Raw genomic sequence first — 22679 nt, 5'->3', positions numbered from 1 at the left:
TCCTTTTGCGTCCACCTGAGCGGCGCATGCAAATCCGCCTCCAGCTGCCGCTGCCCGGCCCCTAGCTCCTCAACCTACTCTTCCTCAACCTCGCCGCAGACTGCGAGCCTAGCTGACGGCCCTCTAAAACACTGCGTCAAACGCTGTACTCGTGGTACCATGGTGATACAGACTGTTAAAGGAAGCGTTCAGCAAAAATGAATTTCCCCAGATGTAGCTGATCAGTCAAGACTTGTATTGATTGCTTTTTTTCTTTTGTTGTTGAAGCACTGGAGCTTCAACGAGGCTAGTAGCTAACTAGTAATAACCCAGCTTATAACCTTTGAGTGTGAACTGCATCACTTGGATAGACTGTAATATGGTCTCTCAAACTGTATTGCTTATAGGTACCTATAAAAATAAAGCAACAAAAGCACGGGCAAAAGTTAGATTGCTACTACAGTTGTTTTTGCAGCACAATGTATTTGTATCCCTTAAAAATTACAGTAGCCAATAAAAGGCTTTTTTGACACCCATAGCTCATTGGGCACCCTTCGCCAAATGCCATATTTTGTTGTTTTTCTTTATTGAGCAGTAGTAAACACAGCCTCCATGTCTTAACCATTCAGCACTGTAGAAACCGCAAGCTGAAACTGGAGTAACTCCTGTTTGATGGATGTTAGCACAAGGTTCGGACAGTCAGGAAATGTAGAAAGCTTGGAACTTTGATTCAGCTCAGAGATCGTGAGTTCCTTACTGGTGATATGCCTTAGGCCTGCTTTGAGCCTTTTCAGACTTTTGCTCAGGCCACATTTTTGGTTTTGATGTTACACCTGTAATGTTATGAAAGACAGTGTAACTGTAAGCGTTACTGTAATAAGGATTTGCTGAAAATATGTATTAATACATTTGATAAGCCGTAGAGGCAGTGTTTACTACTGCTCACTGACGCAGTTTTGGATGCGACTACCAGTAAGCAGTTTGAGGAAGCATTGAGTGTGCCTTAAAACCTCTGGAGCCTACAAGCATTTTCCTCGATCTCTCGATATCTTCTTAATTACATATTTAAAGACACTTGCATATTAGATATTACCCACATGTTTAATACCGAAATGAGGAGACCCCATGTGACTTACATCACTGAATGGAAGAGATATTCGGTTCTGATTCTGATTTCAGAAAATCTTCATATTTCTTGTGAATATATCTTTAATTATGTGGACAAATTGTTTTGGTGATTGAAACAGGTTCACCAGAGTCTTAGTCTGAGAAAAGTAGTGGAATATAAAAATATAAAATTTTAGAAACGACGAAAGACAGAACACAGGTTTCTGATTGTCCACTGGTCAGTTTCTCACAAAACCATAGACGGACGCTATAAATTACTATAACTAAGTATAAAGACGGGTTGGGATTCTCAGAAACGTGACTCTCCCTTATCTGAGTATTCCAACCATTCTTTACATCCTCTCAACTCCGGATGTGAGTTGCATACGATCTGTCAATGAAGTGCAATTGAAAGGAGGGGGGGGGTTCTACCGGCTCTATAGATTCAGGAAATGAAGGACATTTCTGAGCAGCGTCATCGCACAGATATTAACAGAAACCACGCCGGCACATTCGTCGACTCCAGAGGGTTAATGCTCGGAGATGGCCTGTGGTGGGATGCTGATGATGCTGCTTGTATCCGTTTCTTTGCAGTTAGGTAATGGGCATGTCCCTGAGGTTCCCTTGGCAGAGAGAGAGAGGAAGAGAGGAGAGTGCTATTGATTTTTATTGTATTCATCGACTGGCTCCAGTGATATTTACTCATTTGCTTTGTGCGTCTGTCCATACGTGTGTATGCACGTGTGTGTGTGTGTGTGTGTGTGTGTGTGTGCACTCAGCTCCCCCTCTCTAAAGTGCTTAGTCATTGAGTCCCATCTTGTACCATTTCCACAGAGAAGGACTACAACAGCCTTTGTGAGAGGCAGCCAATCGGGCGCATGCTCTTTCGGCAGTTCTGCGATACCAGGCCGGAGCTGAAGCGCTGTGTCAGATTTTTGGATTCTGTGGTAAGAGGCCAACTTTTTATTAATCTTTCTGTTTAGATAGTAGGCAGCATAGACACAGTTTTCTTTCCGTAAGCTGAAGTTTCACAGATCTGACAGTTAGTGAAAGATCCAGAGGTTAGTTTACTTAGACAATGTATGTTTAATGATGTCTGTGTTAAGCGTTAATAATTGACAGCAGCTTCATGATATGATTATCACGATACATTGATGCAACACATCAGATGTACAACCGACTTGTTGATGTTACAATTTGGTACAATGGACAAAAAGCCACAACACCCCCCCCCCCCCATAAATACTTATGACTAACTTGGACTTCTTTGTCATGTGAGTTACAGTTTTTTTTCCACCTAGTGTCATATAGCCCCCACCTGAGGTAGCTGGTACAGCCTGTATTGTGTTAAACAGTAAAATGTAAACAGTGAACACACACTCTCTCATGGGTCATATTTGTTATGCAGGGCTGATAAGAAAACTAAAGGCAGCAGGTCACAATTGGCTACTAAACTGTAAAGCTTCTCTTACGTTAAGATAAGATAAACCTTTATTATTCCCACTGTGGGGAAATTCTCAAATATAGCAAATATTTTATAGAAACTATACCAAACTCAAATATACCAAATATTTTAGATGATTAAAAAGTAAAACATGTGCATTAGGAAGATCACACCTACAAAAACAGACACTTTGCTAAATTGAAAGAAGCAGGCAGATCTTATCACTTCTGTTTCTCGTTTGCCAATCCGTTTGATCTAAGCTTAGCGAGGCATGGTGCTCACATGTTAATGTAGCTTAGTTAATAGTTCCATGTTTACGTTTATCTGTCTTTGCACATACCACACTATTGTTTATATGATGCATGCATGAATACATGTACCCTTACACCCCTAGTAATAATGAATAAATAAAGAAGGTTATGGGAGGTTCATGATCAATTGTATTCATGGTGTAGTATACCATACATCAGGTACACACATTTAGGTACGATATAACAAATACAATAATACGTTTGAAAAACTACAGTAATGATGAATACATAACTAATGCAGAGGAAGCATCTGAAGACCTTTCTGCACATTTAATCACCAAGGCAGCACATAAGGCAGCTCCACAAAAACAAATAAAATGCTAAGCGCTAACCATGACTAACAGCACGCTACTGCCGACTGTGCTCTGTGGCTTTGAAAGTGAAACTAACTGGTACACGACTAACAAAGCAGCCTATACTAGGGCTCTAAAAATGTCTAATTTGAATACTCGTCAAATTTAGGGAGAAATGCACATTTGAGTGTTCAGAGCTACTCTCTCAGCTTTTAGCCTGGGTAATTGCACACGCTTGCTACCTAACGCACACAACAACACTTTCACAGGTTCACCTTTTCACCTTTTATTGGGCTTTTAAAAGTAGCAGTATTTTCAGGCATCTTACAACTCTTAACAGTCAGAAATAGCCTTTCTGCTTCTCTGTGTGCTCTGTTTGAAATGGACCGTGGAAAATGTGAGAAAAATCTGCCAAGCCGTCACTCTAAATTCAGGCGCTCATTATTGAACTAGGCTAATGATTCCATCATGTGTATATACTTCAATATACAGTCATGTGAAAAACAAAGTACACCCCATATTGAATTCTATGGTTTTTACGTAAAAGCTAAAATAATTCTATGAGGCTAAAATAATTCTATGGTCCTTAGAAGGTCTTAAAATGAAGGTAAATACAACCTTAGATGAACATCAACATGTGACACACGGCATGTGTGACCACCTCTATAAAAGCAGACGTTTTGCCAGTTTGCTGGTCTGCAGCGTTCAGGTGTGTGATAATACAATGCCAAGGAGGACAGACATCAGCAATGATGTAAGAGAAGCAGTTGCTGCTGCCCATCAACAAATGGATAATGATGGTGGGGAGTGGATTATGTGCCTCAAATTTATGCAGCCACAAATAAAAAGCATGTGCAACTTTTTTGACAATCTTCGGACGCCTGCGGGCTGAGAACAGCTAGTTAATAATCCTATTATGTGCTTTTTGGGAAGCTTGATGTTATGCGATTTAGGACAAATGACACTGTCTTAGAGAAACGGTGTTTACTGCAGTTACAATGTCTTCTGGAAAAATTAAATATTTAAAATTCAAATATATTCACATATTTACCAACCAAATAAGGACATTTTGAACTTAATATATGAGCCCAGTGGACAGCCCAGGTCTTTAACAACAGCTAGTAAAGGATCTTCACTTCATTCACACACAGTAAGTGAATGATTGAGCTCCATTCTTCAGAATGTGTGACTCACAACAGCAGCCCTTTCTTCTCCATCACAGACTCTTACACAAATAACAATAAATAAAGAGTAAGATATGATTTTCACACACTGAAAGCTAGAAGTGTAGCTGTCTCAAACTGAGCCCTGTGCAAAAGTACATTCAGAAACATTGGTAATGGTCTGACGCACCTGACCCAACTGGCCAGATAATAACAAGACCTTCCTGAGTGGCAGTGTTAGAGCAGGGCAGGGCTACCCCAGGGCCAGGTTTAGGAACCATTGTGCTAAAAGAGTATTTTTCAGTCTAATCTCTGTCTGTACGTGTCTTCAGATGTGAGATGTTTTCCCTATACGAGAAAAAACCCCCAATAAAAATCATCACAGAAAGCCTGTCGACATGAGACTCACTTATAATAGAAGCAGTTAGGCAGTGGCTCTTTAATGGAACCAGCTGACAGAGAGTATTAGATGAGCTCTGACTCTAGAGCATTTGAAATCCCAGCTGAAAACCTTCTTATTTGAGCAGGCTTTTAGCTCAGTGTAGCTTCAGATCTACTGCAGTTTTCCCCTGCAGTATAATACTATTTTATCATATCGTGATTACATTTTATTGTGAGACACAGTCTGCTCTATCTGATATCATCAAAGCTTAAAGAACACACTGTCCACACACTAACAGGCCTGTTTAATTGGATGGAGTAAAAATCGCTGTATCAAATAGTGTATGAATAGCAGTGTTTGTCTGCATGTCAGAATATTGCATTAAACTTTGTTTCTCTTGAAAATATTTGAAAATATTGTGATATAGTAGTTTTACCATATTGCCGTGGCTCGAGGAACTGTTGTTTATTGGACGTTTTACTGTGTTGATCCTAATTTAATGTTCTTTTAATATCTTCTTTCTTAAATCTTTTGTTTAAATTATAATTTTGTTTTTCCTGTTTTTGTTTTTTGTCATTTATTTATTTATTTATTTATTCATTTTACATCTTGCAAATGCCTCTGACCAGGAAAGTCATGAAAGTGTTCGGTAGAAGTATGTTTTACTTGGGAGTAGGACAATACAGGGAAGCCGCTGGGACACCGTAAAAGACTGGTATCCAAAGCTCCTGTCTACAGTGTAGTGTTCTCGCTAATGGCTAAATCTGGGCTTCCTTTTTCAATATCCTTTAGCAGTGATGTGTCACGGGAAGCCATGGAGACACTCACACTAACACACGAGTACGCTAGTGTTTGCTTAGTTGTGTCGACCGTAGTGTCAAGATTATTTAGTTGAGAAAAGGCCTGTTAACTGCTAGCAGAATCACTATCAAACATATTGAGAACACCCGTTGGGCTGTGTTCATTCATTCGTTATTAATTTGTTATCTTCAGATTCAGATTATTATTCAGAGTCATTTCAATTGAATGTTATTATATTAAATATAATGCATTGTATATTATATATACAATATAATAGACTTATTTCTACCTGTTGTCTTCAGTTTTATTCTTTTTTCTTGAAATGTACTGTATAAATGTATTAACTGCTAGTTCTGCTATAGAAATAAACATGCCTCGCCTTTCTTTGCCTGTTAGCACGATTACACTTAAACTTTTTAAGATGAACAGATTACAGTTTTACCTAAAAATGATAAAGTAAACACATTAACTATACATTTCCAGTTGATTTGTAGTATTTAACAATATAAAAGACAGGATGTGGATGTTTGTGAACTTTTTATATCCCAATTGAAAACATGCTAGTGTCCCTCTTTTTTCCTTTAGAACGTGGTTATAGTCGTTATTTCATAGAATTCCAGTGTTTTTCTTACCCTGCTGTGTACAGCTATTTAAGATTTTGTGACTAAATCAAAATTTCCATTGAAATAATCAATATATTTGTTATTATTATATATACTATTTTTAATATAGAAGCTACTTCTGCTTCAACTGCAGAAGTTGTGGCTTAAAGGCCCACTGGTTATATGACTCCTTGAAAACCTGATTTACATGCTCTACCCTTCACAGTCAAACACCAATCTTGGCTCTGTTTTCCTCCCAGTCCCTTTGACATGTTGTGCCAAAATCAAATAGCTAGTGAGAGCTGTTACTTGCTTTGCCCTTACAAGCCACAACGCAGAGACCTCCGTGTAAATATCGTCTTTCGCTTGCACACTTCCGCCCACGCGTGAACCGCCGTTGCTGTTTGCTCGTCTCCAAAGGCCAAGTAGCTGCATATTTAGCCAAAGTGCGATAGCAGTGGCGCTGATTGCATTAATAAACATGTTAGGAACAGTGAACAGTGTCTTGGCCTCCAATCGAGGGGCTTTCCTCACCCGCATTCAAACAAATTACCCATTGACAAAAAACAGGCTCATATTAGTCCAACAACGAGGCTCTTCAGTGTATAATCATCCTTCTCAGTGCAGCGCTGGGTGGGCTTGATTTTATCCAGGCAGCGCGTATATCGGAGGCCCGTGGACAGACCCAGCAGATCAAGAAGAGCGAACAGCTAGGCCTGACTGTGGCTGTGAAGTTGGCAGCTTTTCTTGTGGTCAGCCACATAGATGATTTGTCACACATGTGAGTGTGTGTGACTGGTTTGTAGGAAAGCAGACGACTGAAGCTGAGCAAGACATGAGTGTGTTGTGGATATGTGTCATGCTCCCTTAGTTAGGACCCAAAAGTAAGCCAGGCAGTTTGTTGTTGTTGTGTTTTTTTTTTTATGTTTTCATAAAACTTATAGTCTAGGATTAGTGCTGTAGCTTTCATGTATTATTGTATTTAATGAATTACATAATCAATTATATCATTAGTTATGATTCATTACCTTTACAATATTACTGACAGGTTCCTTTGTTTAAGGGTAGATAAGCACGACAAAACATGGAAGAACTTCAAGAACAGCAAATTCATCTAATCTTCTTCAACCCATGAACACGAGTGTGATCTGGAATGTGTGGAAAATCGGACCTTGTTTCAAAAAGCACCCGTGTTTTTTGTTATTGCCAGCAATAACTGTGACTTCGGAGGGTTGAAGCATGAGATGACTGGAAGTGTTCGGCCAATTGAGGAAGAACTCCTGGCACATGTTTCGATTTAGGGGTGTAACAGATTGAGTAATCAGCCTGAACTGTCGCAGTGTCGACGTTATGAATACACGGTAGCCTATGTGGGAGGATGGATGCACTTAATGCAGAACCAGATTTCACAAGTGAGAGTTTAACCTTCTAGAGTCTTCAGAATGTTTAAATTTAACCCTCTAGAGTCTTCAGAATGTTTAAAATAATTTTTATTTTAAAGGCACTTGCATATTAAAAAAATAGCTTAGCTGTCACTATAATGAGGCCCCATGTGACCTAGAGCACTGTGTGAAAAGATACTCTGACCCTAAACCTGAAGTCATATTTTAGAGATTCTTCATATTCCTTGTGAGAGCATACCTTTACTCATGTGAATGAATTGTTTTGGTGCTTGAAATAGCGAGAGACAGAAGACTTTCCTACTGAAGACAGAAGAGTTTTGGACTGTCTATTGGTCAGTTTCACACTAAACTACAGACAGATGCACAAATACACCAATTACAGATGAGAGGCAGATGACGGACACACAAATCCACCAGTTAGACACTGTAAGAGGCATAGACGAGTGTCTCGATCCATCTTCACAGCCTCGTAACTCTGGATGTGAGTCACATACAGTATTGCACTGGAAAGGGAAAGGGAAAGGGTGGAGTTTACAGATTCAGGAAACGTTTGAATAGTATTTCTGCGCTGTATTATTGCAAAGATTTGAATAGAAACATCAGTTAACATCTGATTTGACGTGCTGGCATGTTCGTAGACTCCAGAGGGTTAATCTGGAAACCTTAAGCTGTTAGCAAGTTAGCAGCATTAGTGTCTGGTTATAGTGAATACAAATCATGCACAGGACCTAGAAGAACCGCCTGCTTCTTTAAAATCAGCAAGAGTGTTTTCCTCTATTTTTTCTTTGGGTGGGAGGGGGGGGGGTGGACTTTTGTATGTTTAAACAGAGCCTAAGTGGAACAAACTTAACAAGCGTGAACTTAACCACCCTTGTATCATCAGCTTCAGGGACTATGCGGCACACAAACTGTATCTTGCACGGCTGTCTGATCAAAATTAATGAAATGAAACTTTAGCATTATGCATTTTAGAGGTTTTATGGCTTTTTTCCTGTTGTACCGAGCCGTGATGTCCAAACCCAGGTTGTGAACCCAACCTTGAATTCTGTATCCAGTTCTCTGCTCTAGTTCAATTACAAATTTGGAGGCTTGGAGTTTTGTGAATTTGGACATTATCCTACTATTACAAAATTATGCAATGCTTGTGTGTGTGTGTGTGTGTGTGTGTGTGTGTGTGTGTGTGTGTGTGTGTGTGTGTGTGTGTGTGTGTGTGTATGCGCATGTCGACTGACCATTGAAGGCTGAGTATGAAGTAACCCAAGATGAGAAGAGGAAGGAATGCGGACAGGAAGTCCTTGACAAGTTTCTTAATCCAAAGGTAACAAGCCTCACAAACAGGGCTCAGATAAATAGCAGTCATATTATGAAAATATTATTATTAATAATATTTTTTTTTGTCCGTAGTCAGAGGACCACGTCTCTGAGGTGACGGAGGAGATGGCGTCTAAATGTGCAGAGCGCTTGAAACAGGAGGCCTGTAAAGAACTCTTCATGGAGTGTACAAAGTGCGTCCAAAGCCCTATCTGGGCGGTATTCATTTTACACGGGGAGGCAGAGTAATGTCATTCCACTACAGGACGTCCGTCAAAACGCATGGGATAAGAAATCTCGACATAAATGACTGAGTTCATTTGAATAGAATAGAACATAGAAGTGGCTACTCAATTTATGCACTGCTGTCACCTCCAAAAAAGCGTCCTTTGACCACAATTAAGGCTTATAACCCACTTATAGTAATGTTGAAATTTTGGTTTGAAAATTATCAGCAGAAAAATGTGGGAAACAGCTTCGTAAATGTGGGATTAATATAACCGGAGGTTATTTTTACGGCTAGTTTACAGAAGGTTTAAGGTGTTAAAATCTTTACTGAAGCTGAAGTTTGCCATCTGAAAAAAATTACGCATTCGGACGGGACTAAAAGCACTGGGAAGGGAACTGTGGCTCTGGCAGAGAGCAATTGACACGGCACTGTTGAACAGTTAACCAATGTAATGAACGCTTTTCCTCACCTAATACAGTCCATGCCACAACTTCTCGCTAGTGTCATCTGAGCCAAGGGTGGCTATTCTCACTATAGGTGGCCATAATATTCTGATATGACTGTGTAATGTGATACTGTCAGCACAGCAATAAACTATTGCAATTGTTTTAAATCAAATTTTAGAAAAACCGTCATAGTAGAAAACAGTAAGAAAACTGTGAGGGTTTCAACACAACACAGATGAGCCACTGTCCCAGATGAATCTTTGCATGTAAAACTTAAAAATCGACACTATCTTTTTGAGAATTGATACGGTATTACCACACATAATATTGCGATACTCAAGTGTATCAATATTTTCTTACACCCCTGTGTATGAAATGTAATCCCATGGAGTCAATCAAGTCAAATCCAACAGAGGAAACTCGAAAATGGAAAATTACCAACATTCATTGGTATGTTCATGCGTCAACTTATTGCTAAAAGCCCTTAAATGACTTTTCCATACATACATAAAAATGTCAATAACCTCTAATTCTCACCACCCGTATATCATCAAACGGAAATGGCGTGCTCAGAGACCCTCCCTGACAGTGCCTTTCACTCAGAAATCCCAATCCCAGTATGGATGAACAGTTAATGAACACTCTGACTTTACTGTTTTCTCCATGTTGAGATCTTTTTTCATTTCTGTGTAACCTGAGACCTGTAGACAGAGTAAGTGGTGAGGAGCAAAACGAATGGCACAATGTCCCTGTCTATTACAGTTGTTAAAAGCCCTTCTTTGGTCATAATAACTCCACTACTAAAACCCAAGTGGTCGGTGGTCAAACTGACTGATGTGAAACTTTCAACTTGATCAGCCTTGTTTTTGCTATATTTTAGACTAGAAATGTATGTATGTATATATACATATATATATATAAATATAAATATAAACATGAATTTATTTCAGATACTTGCTCTCTTCTTTTCCAGACTGATCCATGACTACCTGAGTGTGGCCCCCTTCGCAGACTACCTCGACAGCATGTTCTTCAACCGCTTCCTACAGTGGAAATGGCTTGAGAGGTACTACCATAGCCTCTTTCCCTGAGCCTATGGGACCATTATGGTCAATTTTGCTGAGAGTCTTGTCCTGACATTATCCAATGCCTACCCATGACTTCTTCCATGAGTCGCAGCCAAGCTCTCTGACCACTGAGATAGTAAAAAGTTTTTGTTGAGTTTGTTGACAGTATTTAAACTTGATTCCATTCTTTTCAGTGGTCATGGGTTGTTATTTTCAGTAATCTAAAAATAACAAAGTCATAATTTGGTCTCGTGAGCATTTTGCATTATGGAAGTGATATATCCCTCCCTGATGTCCATGGGAAATTCTGCTTATTCCTTTGGGTATCGAGATTTATTTATGAAGACAAGCTTATGCAAACCAGATGTGAACTCAGTGCCCCCCACTGTTTATTTGCATTAGTTCCCCCCCAAAAAAGTCCTCAACCTGAAAGTGGAAAAGCAAGCCTGGGCAAGTTCCCCTTATAAAATAATTCAGACTGAACAGAAAAGATAATCTGGGATAAATTCCTTTTACGCTCACATTCCGCTCAGAGGCCCACTAGACCACTCTGAGTCAGACTACTAGTGTGAAGACTGCATAGTATACAACTGGGATCTATATACTGTGCAAAAGTCTTAAGTCTCAAGACAAATGGTCTTAAGACAAATAGGTTAAAACCATTTCTCTTGGCGTTTAGTCTGTTTTTGCTGTCATCTTGTGACTTTAATAAGTTCAAATTCACCAGCAGCACTCCTGAGTAGTCTCAGTGAAGCACTGGTTAGAAATACTAGCTGTACAAGGAAGCTACAGCTGTTCTGAAAATGGTTAAATAAGCATATTAGCATCCAAAAAATCACTACTTATCCTAATAAGTAACATTTATCTGTAGTTTTCTAATAGTACTATTTTCTTAGCAAATGTACTCTTACTGCCCATGCCTGCGTTTGCCAAAAGCAACTTAGCACAAAGATGACCCTTAAATGGTTGCACAAGCATCAGACTGAACACTAAGGGGCTTTTGGGAAACCCGGCCTTAATGAATTGCTTTGTAACTCTGTGGTGTACTTTTATAACAAGTATGTGGTTTTTCAGAATGTTTGCTGTATTTGAAACCGCTTATTAATACAGACATGACATGACCCATATTCTCTTTGCAAAACATGCATGCAGTCTTTTAACTGTTTAAGTATTTCTCTCTTTTTAACAGACAGCCAGTTACAAAAAACACATTCCGTCAGTACAGGGTATTGGGAAAGGGCGGGTTTGGCGAGGTGAGTTACATCTACGTTATGGATATTTACTTTCTTTATTTTTGTTGAGATAAATCCTTACGATATACTGGATATTTAAGTGCATACTGCTGTTTTACTTTAAAAACTGTGACATAGCAAAAGATACTGCAAGTCAGCCTTAATGCCTTCAACTGTATTCTGAGCTGCGAGGTACAGCTTAAAGTCTGGATTGTGCGATAGCGATTTTTTTTGTGTGGTAGCTAATTCTATAAAAAGCCCAGTGTTGACCATGTAACTGTGAAATATCTTTTTTGAGCTCTGGAAATCTAAGATCTAAGACCTACCCACATGCCAAGGCTATGCTCAAACATTTCTTTGTATGCTCTGGCTAGCTATATGTGGTTACTTTTGTTGGTGCACTTTTACCCTCATTTTGCACTTCAGTTGGAAGAACTTGGAGGGACTTTGATGTCCACAAAAGAGCATTTGTGGAGGATCTTTTCACAAGAATGAACTCTTCTTTCCCTTCTCTGCCTTGATTTTTATTTTTTCCTCCCACCCTAGGTCTGCGCATGCCAGGTGCGTGCCACGGGCAAGATGTATGCCTGCAAGAAGTTGGAGAAGAAAAGGATCAAAAAAAGAAAAGGCGAGTCCATGGCCCTGAACGAGAAGCAAATTCTGGAAAAGGTCAACAGTCGGTTTGTAGTAAGTATTTCAGGCGCTTTTGCCCGACCTTACATGCACTGGTTAGTCTCACAATGTCTTCATTTTGAGTGGTTTTATCTTTTGCATCTCGGTTGATACGTCACAACATCTTGAGAAGGAAAAGCACAGCCATACTCTTTGTGTCTCTGAAGTACTAAGGCAAGGGCAAAAGAAATGCCCTCACTTCATTGCTGCGGTCCACTGGACCCCCAAGAAATCTTAGACTATAGGGTTTTGCTGTGGCTTTTTATGTCCTTGAATATACGGCTTTTATGGAGTGCTGTTAGAATTACTATTTACAATCCTGACCTGAGGGAAAAAGCATGGGAATTTTGTATTGGGAAGTTTATTTCTAGTAAAGGGCCCATTTTTTTTTCTTGAGGCCCGCCTACTATGTTTGTATGGCTTTAAGATCCAAAAATGGTAGAATTAGACAGGCTGTTTCTGTTACTGCGCCTTTAAGACTGATATAAAATAAAGGAGCTGAGTTCTGATTGGCTGTGATGTATTGTGCCTCATTTAAAAAGCACTTGGAGACGGGCCTGTCATGATAACTATGTTATCAAATTATCATACAATATATGTGTTTGGTACTATACCAGTACCTGCCAGTGAGCTACCACACCATGTGGGAGAATGGGGTTTGATTCCCAGTCTAGGTGGCTATGCTGCGCTACGAGTGTCCTTGGGCAAGACTCCCAACACTACATTGTCCCACCTCTGTAATACGAATAACTGTGGAAGTCGGCTAAATGCAGTTAATATAAATGTATGGGCAAGACCTCAGTCGGCGAGGAGAGCCAATTAACATGAATGAGCTGGTATGTCGCCATTAAAAACAATGGATTTATTATTATTTTATGAAGTTATTTATTAGATTATTTTTCCAATTCCAATAATGAATATTCCTAATAATAAAACAGTCAGTGCTCTTTAAAATGATGCATTAGTATGCTGCTACATTAGCAGTTTATCAGTGGCACAGAATGGTCGTAAAGTGACAATAATATCGTCAATCACAATTATTTATGAACGGGACAATATATCATCCAAAAAAGTAGTTATCATGACAGGCCTATTCAGAGCTGAAACGCTCCGGAGAAAGAACTGCAGTGTGAATGGGCTACAGTACACTACAGTAGGCTGAACAGGCGGAGATATGTACAAGTAGTTCTTGCGACATCAGAGAAACAGTAAATTCAGAACAGGCTGTTTTTGCAGCGTAGTTTCCACATATGGACTGTATGGGCTGAGGACCGAATGGAGTGTTAAAAAAAATTGTAACAATATTGACGTGTTACCTCAAACTTCACCTTCATCTTCATTTTAATAAAGGAAAGAAAATCTCAGTTCTTCTTGATAGGGGTGTTTTATCATTGCCTTAAATTTCATGTTTACATTGGAGGCTTTAGGCCAGACTCAACAATAGATGATACACGTATAATGTATAAGAAAAACTGCATGAAATCAAAAGTCTCCTCTTGGAGCATCAGCCTTCGAAGCTTCTTATAGAAAAATAGAGCGAGTAATGAAATGATAACATGGACTTGTGCCGGTTGTGTATATGATTGTAAGCTGACCCTATGCAGGCTATTTTGAGAGTTGTTATGTTTGGCTGTCAGGCGGTCTCCACAGGCCTGGCTTTAGACTTTAGATACATTTTCCCACACATTTGAATGGCTCGCAAAGCTCAGCGACATTCCTGTGAGGCCCCCATGACAAGCCACCTCTTTTCCCTCAAGGTGAGTCTCGCATACGCCTACGAGACGAAAGATGCCCTGTGCTTGGTGCTCACGCTGATGAACGGAGGAGACCTGAAGTTCCATATCTACCACATGGGTGAAGCTGGCTTTGAAGAGAAGAGAGCCATCTTCTACGCTGCTGAGATCTGCTGTGGCCTGGAAGATCTCCACAGAGAGAGGATAGTCTACAGGTCAGTCATGTGCTTCCGGCACTTGGCTTATACAAACAAAGTTCAAATGACTGATTTGGTGAGGAGATATAGTTTGACCTCCCCCCCTCTCCTTTTTTGTGCTTTCTTTTTCTTTAGAGATTTAAAGCCGGAGAACATATTGTTGGATGATCATGGTAAGTAAGATTATGAGCTTATACTATATGTTGGGTATGGCTGACGTTTTCTGGATGCCCTACAAAGGCTTTTCTTTGTCAGTTACATTATTAAAGTAGTAGTTTGGCATTACCTTAAGTGTAGTCGATCAGCCAAGACACTTCAGCTTTGGGCTGGAGATACCAGGCTGATGTAGCTAACAAGTGAGGTAAAGTGTAGATTAATACCCCATCAATTACATTTACATTTATAGCATTTGGCTGACGCTTAGATCGGCTTCCATTATTACACATGTAGTTGAATACAGTGTTAAGAGTCCTGCTGAAGGACTTGTATTTGTGTAGTGTGGTGTGTTGTGACTAGAACCCTAGTCTACTACAAGGAAGGTGGTGTTGTTACTCACCATACTACGCTCTCCTGCATTGTACGACATACAGTTATCATTTAAAATTAAGCTTACACTATTAGGACAAAAGTATTGGGACACTTGCTCATTTATGACTTTTTGCTGAAATCAAGGGTATTAAATAGAGTTTATCCTGCTTTTGTTGGAGTAACTGTTTCTACTGTCCAGTAAAGGCTTTCTGGAGCTTTGCTGTGAGCATTTGATTGCATTCAGCATTAAGTGTGTTAGTGAGCTCGGGGTGTTGGATGATCACCGCCGCACCTCATCCCCTAATCCCCAACTGATCCCAAAAGTACTGGATGGAGCACCGTCCATCATTCCAGGGACCACTTGTAGTTCCGCTGCTCCACAGTTTAATGCTGGGGGGCTTAATACCCCTCGAACCCATGGCTGGCATTAGGCATGGTGCCAATAGGTCTGTGTTTATGTGCTCCAGAGAATCCTATTCTATTGACAATACTCCTCTACAGGGACCAGACAAGCTGTGTGTAATGCTGTGGGTAAAGTAAAGGGGTGTCCACAAACATTTGACATTTGTACTGTAGCTGTTACTACAGTTTTAGCTTTGCAGTGGACAGATGTCATTTTTTTTAGATGTCAGAAACTACATAGGGATGTTTGTTTGAGATCACTGGACAGCTTGACAGTTCGCACAAACCCATAGGCTCCATTTAGCTGTATTAGCTTTATTAGCTTCATAGCTCTAAGCTAACTTTGGACACCACAACACGCTTTGGACAACAACAAAACTTTTCATTGGATTTTACCAGAGTATTCCTTTAACACCTCAGATCTCGTTTCTATTGCTGTGGAAAAGACCCCAGACCCCCAGTCTTCTAATAAATTTGAAGTGGTTGAAGTACAGTACTTCAGTTCCAAACAGTCTCCACTAGAGGGAGTAGAGTACACCACATTTCTAGTCCCTGATTTTGCCAAAAATACTTAAATGTGTTCCGCTGACCTACTCCTTGGCACATGATTGGAGTAATGCCCTCTCAGGGGCATCAGTGAAGTTTTGTTTTCAGCACTGGATCCTCAATTTAGCCTCATCGAGCAGCAAGTCAAGCACAGCTGAACAGAGGACCCATAATGACCTCTCTAGAGGGGAGCTATGAATGGTACATATGAATATCGTTCCCCAGATAATCTTGCACATAGAGATTATGTCATGGGGGTATACACACGTCTATTTATAAATAATGAGCACATTTAACCAGGGGTGGGGGAGCCCAGGAGGTGTGGGCTTTGGAGTTTGGTGTTGTGTTTGTGATTCGATTGGTCGGTTCCAACGTATTCTTAACACTGCATGTAAACTGCATCTCTAAAAGCAGATTGTAGATGGAGAAACCTGTGTACATCACTTGCACATGAATAAAACATACCACATTAATATGGGTTTGTGTTTCAGACTGGTTATGTTGATGGAGTATGTTTAATTTATGTGAAAACTATGTAGACGTTTGAACCAAGGGAATTCAGTACACTGCTTTTTCAAGTGCTGTCTAATCCGTAAAACCGCTCCCATTACACAAGCCATTCGTGATATATCTTACTGTGTTCACAGATAGCTGTAAAAGCACACAACACTGCTACACAAAGAGTCAGAGGACAGAGGCAATAAGGAAGATTTCCTCCAACAGAACTATGTTTGTCGCATCTGGGACACGGATGTTCAAGTAACCAATTAAGTCACAGTGTTTGTCTGTTTCTCTTCAGGCCACATCCGCATATCAGACTTGGGCCTTGCTGTGCATGTACCAGAGGGCCAGACAATCAAGGGGCGTGTGGGAACTGTGGGCTATATGGGTAAGATAAGCTCTCTGAATAAAGAACTCTCAGCACCTTAGGTTTATTTTGTGTAGCTTTAGTGTTTTATACATAAAGTCTTATATACAGTAGATGGTGAAGTTGGTGCCTGTGTATTAATGAATGCACAGTTGACTCACAGGTATCAATTTACAGTACACAATCAAATCTGCATCAGCATATGTTGTGGGAACATCCCAGATGGTTCCTCATGAAACTGCTTGAGACAATGCTAAGAGTGCACATCTATTATTACAGCGAACGGGACAGGTTCCCATATACAGTAGTCGTATAAAGTGTAAAAGTATAAATTGGATTCCATTGAAGACGATGCTTAAAGCTCAGCTTGAAAAGAGTCATTGTGAGTATTAAACTAATCATCCCGTCTGGCATTCAAAAACAGGCCAGTGTTTGGATAAAGCAGATATCCGTAAAGACTATGTGCATTGTTGTGCAATGGAAATTGTGGTATTATAATAGTTCCTCAACAACTACCTCCTTTGTTAAAGTCTTATAAAGCGCTGAATTTGATGGCTTTGATAAAAATGTACAGCAACTGCAAGGAGGGTTTCTTTAAAGTACCTGAAATTTTAAATTGTGCGATTTACATTTTGGTCACTAGATCTGTCAAAATCACCTCAGTCATGTAAAAATCTTCTAGCTCCATGTTTGCCATTTTTCACTTTCGGAAAAATGTAAATCAGGCAGTTGTTTCTTTTTCCATTGTCTCTGAATTTAATAGAAATAATGCAAATATTATGTGGAATACAATTTTAATACATTGACTTCAATTAAAACTTAATAACTTGATTTCCTTCTCCTGTAAAGTTAGCAAATTTACAAGGTTTTGTGAAAGCAACGATATATATTAATTTCATTTTATTATTAATATAAACCCAATTAAAAAATGTAATCTAATGTTTGCCTGGCACTGTATTCTAGCCAGGTCAGTTCCTTAAACAATGGTTTAAATTCCAGACCTGATTTCATGCTTTCTGTCTATTTCTGACTGCTGTATCAAAACTGACAACTAATGGCCCTGTAAAAGTAGCCGATAAGTTTAATCAGGTGTGTTACATCGAGCATGAACGTCCAAGCTTATCCACAAAGGGCCGGTGTGGCTGCAGGTTTTCATTCCAAATGTTTGAAGACTGAGACCAACTGATAAGCAAGTGGAATCAGGTGTGCTGCAGCACACACTGACCCTTTGCACTTAGCACAGGGTGCTCCTGCATAAGAGAAACACAACAATGAGCAAAGCATTGGTTCCTCTAGACTGGTTCCTCTAGACTGCATAGGATACCTTTGTGTCCCTAAATATTTAACCAGGTGTGTCCAAACTTTTGACTGGTACTGTGTGTGTATGTGTGTGTTTCTGTGCCCTCTCTAGCTCCAGAAGTGGTAAAGAACGAACGGTACACCTTCAGTCCAGACTGGTGGGCTCTGGGCTGTCTGTTATACGAGATGATCGAGGGCCAGTCTCCGTTCCAGCAGCGCAAGAAGAAAATCAAGCGTGAGGAGGTGGAGCGGCTTGTCAAAGATGTGGAAGAGGAGTATTCCAGCAAGTTCTCAGAGGATGCCAAGTCCCTCTGTAAAATGGTCAGCATCCACTTTCGTGATTTACACATATTGCTCTGATAAGGTCTTAGCTCAGCAGTCATGCCTGTTACATACATTCTGCCTGATTCATTCCAGCCCAAAGTATCAGAAACACTCCTGAATCTAAAAAGCAAGCCAGTGTAAGAACTTCTTATGCGTCTCTGATCACGCCACTCCTCATTTTAAGAAAGAAATCATGACGCACTCCAAGTGTATTTAGCGTGTGATTGCCAGGCCCTCATGCTGGCACATTGCTGATTATTGTGACCTCAAAATATCAGGGCTGGCAGCTAATCAGCTAGCTAGGAGTTCTTTTATTCAAATCATGTGGGAGAGAGACCGTCGTTTCTAGAAATCCGACTCCATCAGAGGGTGGGATGTGTGATTTGTGTACATGCTAATGAGTATTTTGATTTGCAGTGGGAGTAATGGGAGTAAAGCAGGGTGTTGTTTATCCTTTGAGGGAAGTGTGTTTATAAGGAAGATTTCCTGCTGCCTTTTGACCCCACAGCTGCTGGCCAAAGACCCCAACGAGAGGCTTGGCTGTCAGGGAGGAGCTTCAGAGGTGAAGGCCCACGCCCTCTTCCGCTCCCTCAATTTTAAGAGGCTGGAGGCAGGCATGCTGGAAGCCCCTTTCATTCCCGATGTAAGTCACTGTGTTGACATTATGAACATGCAGGTTTAAACATCCTAGAAGGTATTAAACACAGTTTTGTGTGCTAATGATTTGCCGCAGATAAACATTCTAAAGTGTAAACTCATCATCGGACACCTGTAGTGGTGCTGACTCGCTACAGTCTGCCTGGCGCTGATGTGCATTTCTGTGTGCAGCCTCAGGCCATTTACTGTAAGGACGTGCTAGACATCGAGCAGTTCTCCACCGTGAAGGGGGTGGAGCTGGAGCCCAAAGACGACTCCTTCTACAGCAAAGTGTCCACAGGCAGTGTGCCCATCCCTTGGCAAAATGAGGTCAGAGCTACAATCCACTGTTCAATTGCTATTAGGTTTGATGTCATGCAGATTCAGGAAAAGGCAGTAATGGTCCACAGATATCCAGTTATATCCTGGATATTTCCTGGGCACTGATTCATGAGTCTCAAGCGGAAACTCTTAAGACAAAGCCTAGAACTTAAGTGTTCAATTATGACTAGGGGGCGGAAACGAGACATATTAGCGTACATGCTAATACCAGTAAAGGTGCCAAAAAATGCATTACGTCAGTATTTTACTGTTAGAATAGCATAGAATTTGAGCTTTCTACAACACATTAAAAGGTCAAATAAAAAGAATTGGCCTGTGTTGCAGTTCAGATTTATGTATGTGGGTTTTGCTTTTAAAAGAGGACATAACAGTATTTAAGGTTTATGGTACACTCTCTGTCCAAATATTTGTGGACACCCTTCGAATAAATGGATTCATTTGCTGACACAGATGTGCAAGTGCACACACACAGCTTGTCTAATCCCTGTAGATAAGTTTTGCCAATAGAGTAGGATTCTCTGGAGCAGACAAACATGAACATATTGCCTAATGCCATGCGTGGGCCAGAAGGGCATAACCCCCCTCCCAGCCCCCCAGCATTAAGCTGTGGAGCAGTGGAACTGTGTTTTCTGGAACGATGAATGGTGCTCCATCCAGTACCTTAGAGATGAGTGATCATCCAACATCCTGACTATTTTGTTGCTAAATGCAATCAAATCCTCACATCAGTGCTCCAGAATCTAGTAGAAAGCTTTTCCTGGAGAGTAGCAACAGTTACTTCAACAAAAGCAGGATAAACTCTTTTTAATACCCTTGATTTCAGAAACAATAAATGTACAGGTGTCCCAATACTTTTGCCATTATAGTTTATGTCACTTCCACTACTAAACTCTCCATTCTAGGGCACTTTTAAGGTTAGCTACCCAGCTAGTTTCCACTTGTTTACATTCAAGTGTACACAAAGGTCAAGTAATTATGCTTGATGTCTTCAGACCTCACTGTTAGTAATGGTGTTAACAAGGCAAGAGGAGACCTTTTAACAGAATACAGACCCAGTTCAAGCACAGTTAAACACATTGTACTAGAAACGAGAACTTTCATTGTTCAATGAGCTCCCTGAAGTGCTTAATGACTATCTTTACTGCTTTTATATTTTGTATTTTAGCCTTATATTATGGGGGGAAGACTAGTTCCTCTTTAATTTATGCTCCTGGACAAGACTTTATCTGTTTCCGGAGAACAGACTCTTGTTTAACTCTAAATCAAAGCACGCCTATGATTAAACTAGCTTTAACACTCAGTAATAAGCTGTAATGCACAGCAGTTTGCGCCTCATTTTATGTCATTTCCACCTAAACACACAAAATACAAAGAAGAAGGGCTTTTTGATTGATTGACCCTACAAGACCTTACTGCTAAAGGCCCACTCACTCGTTTGCATGTAGTAGTAGTGGTAGGACATATGTTAGGGGAAGCAGTAAAGATAACGGTAGGCTGTAAAATAAAAGTAAAAGCCCGTTTTTCATCAAGGAGGAGGTTAAGTCAACTTTGGCAACCTGCCAACACAGATAAAAACTATATATGATTATTACATGTAGGTTATTATTTCATATTTGAGAAAAGTGCATCCATCATCCATTATTTTTTTTATTATTGTTTCAGATACAACTCATCCATGGCTCTCCTTAAAATGATGATTCTCTGTTGTTTGGTGTCCAAGATAGTTAAGGAACAACTTAATCATAATGTATCATCATAAATGTACCAAGGATATCCTATGTTTGCCTCTCCTCAGATGATCGAGTCAGAGTGTTTTAAGGAACTCAATGTGCTTAATTTGGATGGCACTCTACCCCCAGACCTGGACTGGAGAGGCCAGCCCTCCCCTCCACCCAAACAAGGCCTGCTGCAAAGACTCTTTGGGAGACAGGTGTGTACAGGCTACTCTGTCTGAGACAAAAGATTTCATAGCGTGAGAGTCATGTGATTTATCATCAGACTTACTTAAGTAATCAAACAATCAAGAAATAATTGTAAAGAACCCCATATGCGCTACAATTGCTAAGTGACATGATAAAGGGGTATCTCCAGGCTTCTTTTTTTTTACTTGTCTAAAAGGTTATAAACATCCATTAAATCTGTTTTAGTTATAGGATATTGATGGGGGTAAAAAATGTATTTGTGTCAAAAGAATGGATAAAGGAAAACATTAATTAAGGGGACAAGGCACATCTTTGACCTAAATCTATTTTAAGGGCCCACATCATGGGACAAAAGGCCCCTGGGTGTTTATTCCCCTTTCCAATGTGTTGGCATGGCACCATGAATCTCCTGTAATCTCTAGTGTCATATAGCTAATAGAGGATTTCACGGGTACAGCCCACGCCTAAAATTCAGCTCTTTCCGCCAACGTGCCAATAAAAATAGACCGAGTATTTACCACATATGTAGATAAACAACTAGAGGGTAGCAGAACTAACTGCCATTTTCGAGTTGGTAAGATGCTAGAGGGCGCTTCTGAGAGGGTTCAAAATAAAAGGGTTCTTCTATTCAGGAAAATCAGAATTTAAACATTGCTCTAATATAAACTCTGTCATATTTTTGACTACGTCTCAACTTATAGTTATAGAACTTGCTATCACTATTTTATGTACCGTCTTAAATAATACAGTGAGTGAGGGTGAACTGCTTTACTCCTCATCTAGCCGTGCAAAGAGCTCTGAGTAGCAGTAATACTAGTCCAGCTGCTCAGACCCTATTTGCTGTAGAAAAACTGGAAATTTATAGTTATGCTTTTGACTGATTTCTTAGTACAATGCATCTTCCTACTTTCCGAAATGAAAGGACAATTCTGCATAATAGTTTAGAAACATTTGGGTTTAGCTGCAAATATTGTCTGTATACAAGATATAAAACATAAGACATGGCTTATAAATTAAAAATAACATAAACAGGTGCTTAGGAGAGGTACGTATTGTAGTGTTTTTGGACAAAAAAAATCCAGTGGCCTTTTACCACATAATGTTCTACTATGTTCTAGATTAAATGTTTATTTATTTCTCTTATCTCAGTAGTTTGTGTGAGGCAAAAGAGTCACTTATTGATCAAGTGTAGTCAGACATAAGGCCCTTATTACCTTTAATCGTATTTTACTGCTTGGAGGTGCGACCAGAAAGCACAGCATCCTTTTACAAAGCAGTTCGGCCCCAAATTAGAACACTGAAAGTCACTGAAGCGACTAACAACATTAACATAAAAGATTAAACATATTACACGTTTGATTAGTTTTTGAAATATCAGACCTCATTCTGCATCTCTCTCGTCATCATCTTGTTTTGGGAACAGGGTATAAATTTCACGGT

General features: G+C 40.0%; 1 protein-coding gene across 2 annotated transcripts in view; it reads left to right on the top strand.

Moving 5' to 3' along the window:
- The window catches only part of grk6 (G protein-coupled receptor kinase 6), a 44561-nt gene that overhangs the window by 18463 nt on the left and 3419 nt on the right, over positions 1-22679 (top strand). For both annotated transcript variants that reach the window (XM_072662812.1, XM_072662813.1), the window contains exons 3-15: positions 1921-2033; positions 8726-8803; positions 8890-8990; positions 10445-10537; positions 11728-11791; positions 12317-12457; positions 14200-14390; positions 14508-14545; positions 16648-16737; positions 18128-18336; positions 18848-18982; positions 19168-19305; positions 21113-21247. In XM_072662812.1, the coding sequence (XP_072518913.1) occupies positions 1921-2033; positions 8726-8803; positions 8890-8990; positions 10445-10537; positions 11728-11791; positions 12317-12457; positions 14200-14390; positions 14508-14545; positions 16648-16737; positions 18128-18336; positions 18848-18982; positions 19168-19305; positions 21113-21247 (1526 nt within the window). The remainder of the gene's footprint in view (positions 1-1920; positions 2034-8725; positions 8804-8889; positions 8991-10444; positions 10538-11727; positions 11792-12316; positions 12458-14199; positions 14391-14507; positions 14546-16647; positions 16738-18127; positions 18337-18847; positions 18983-19167; positions 19306-21112; positions 21248-22679) is intronic.

The sequence above is a fragment of the Salminus brasiliensis genome, chromosome 18 (genome assembly GCF_030463535.1).
Source record: "Salminus brasiliensis chromosome 18, fSalBra1.hap2, whole genome shotgun sequence".
In the NCBI taxonomy this organism is placed as follows: domain Eukaryota; kingdom Metazoa; phylum Chordata; class Actinopteri; order Characiformes; family Bryconidae; genus Salminus; species Salminus brasiliensis.
This window is presented reverse-complemented; position numbering and strand designations above follow the sequence as displayed.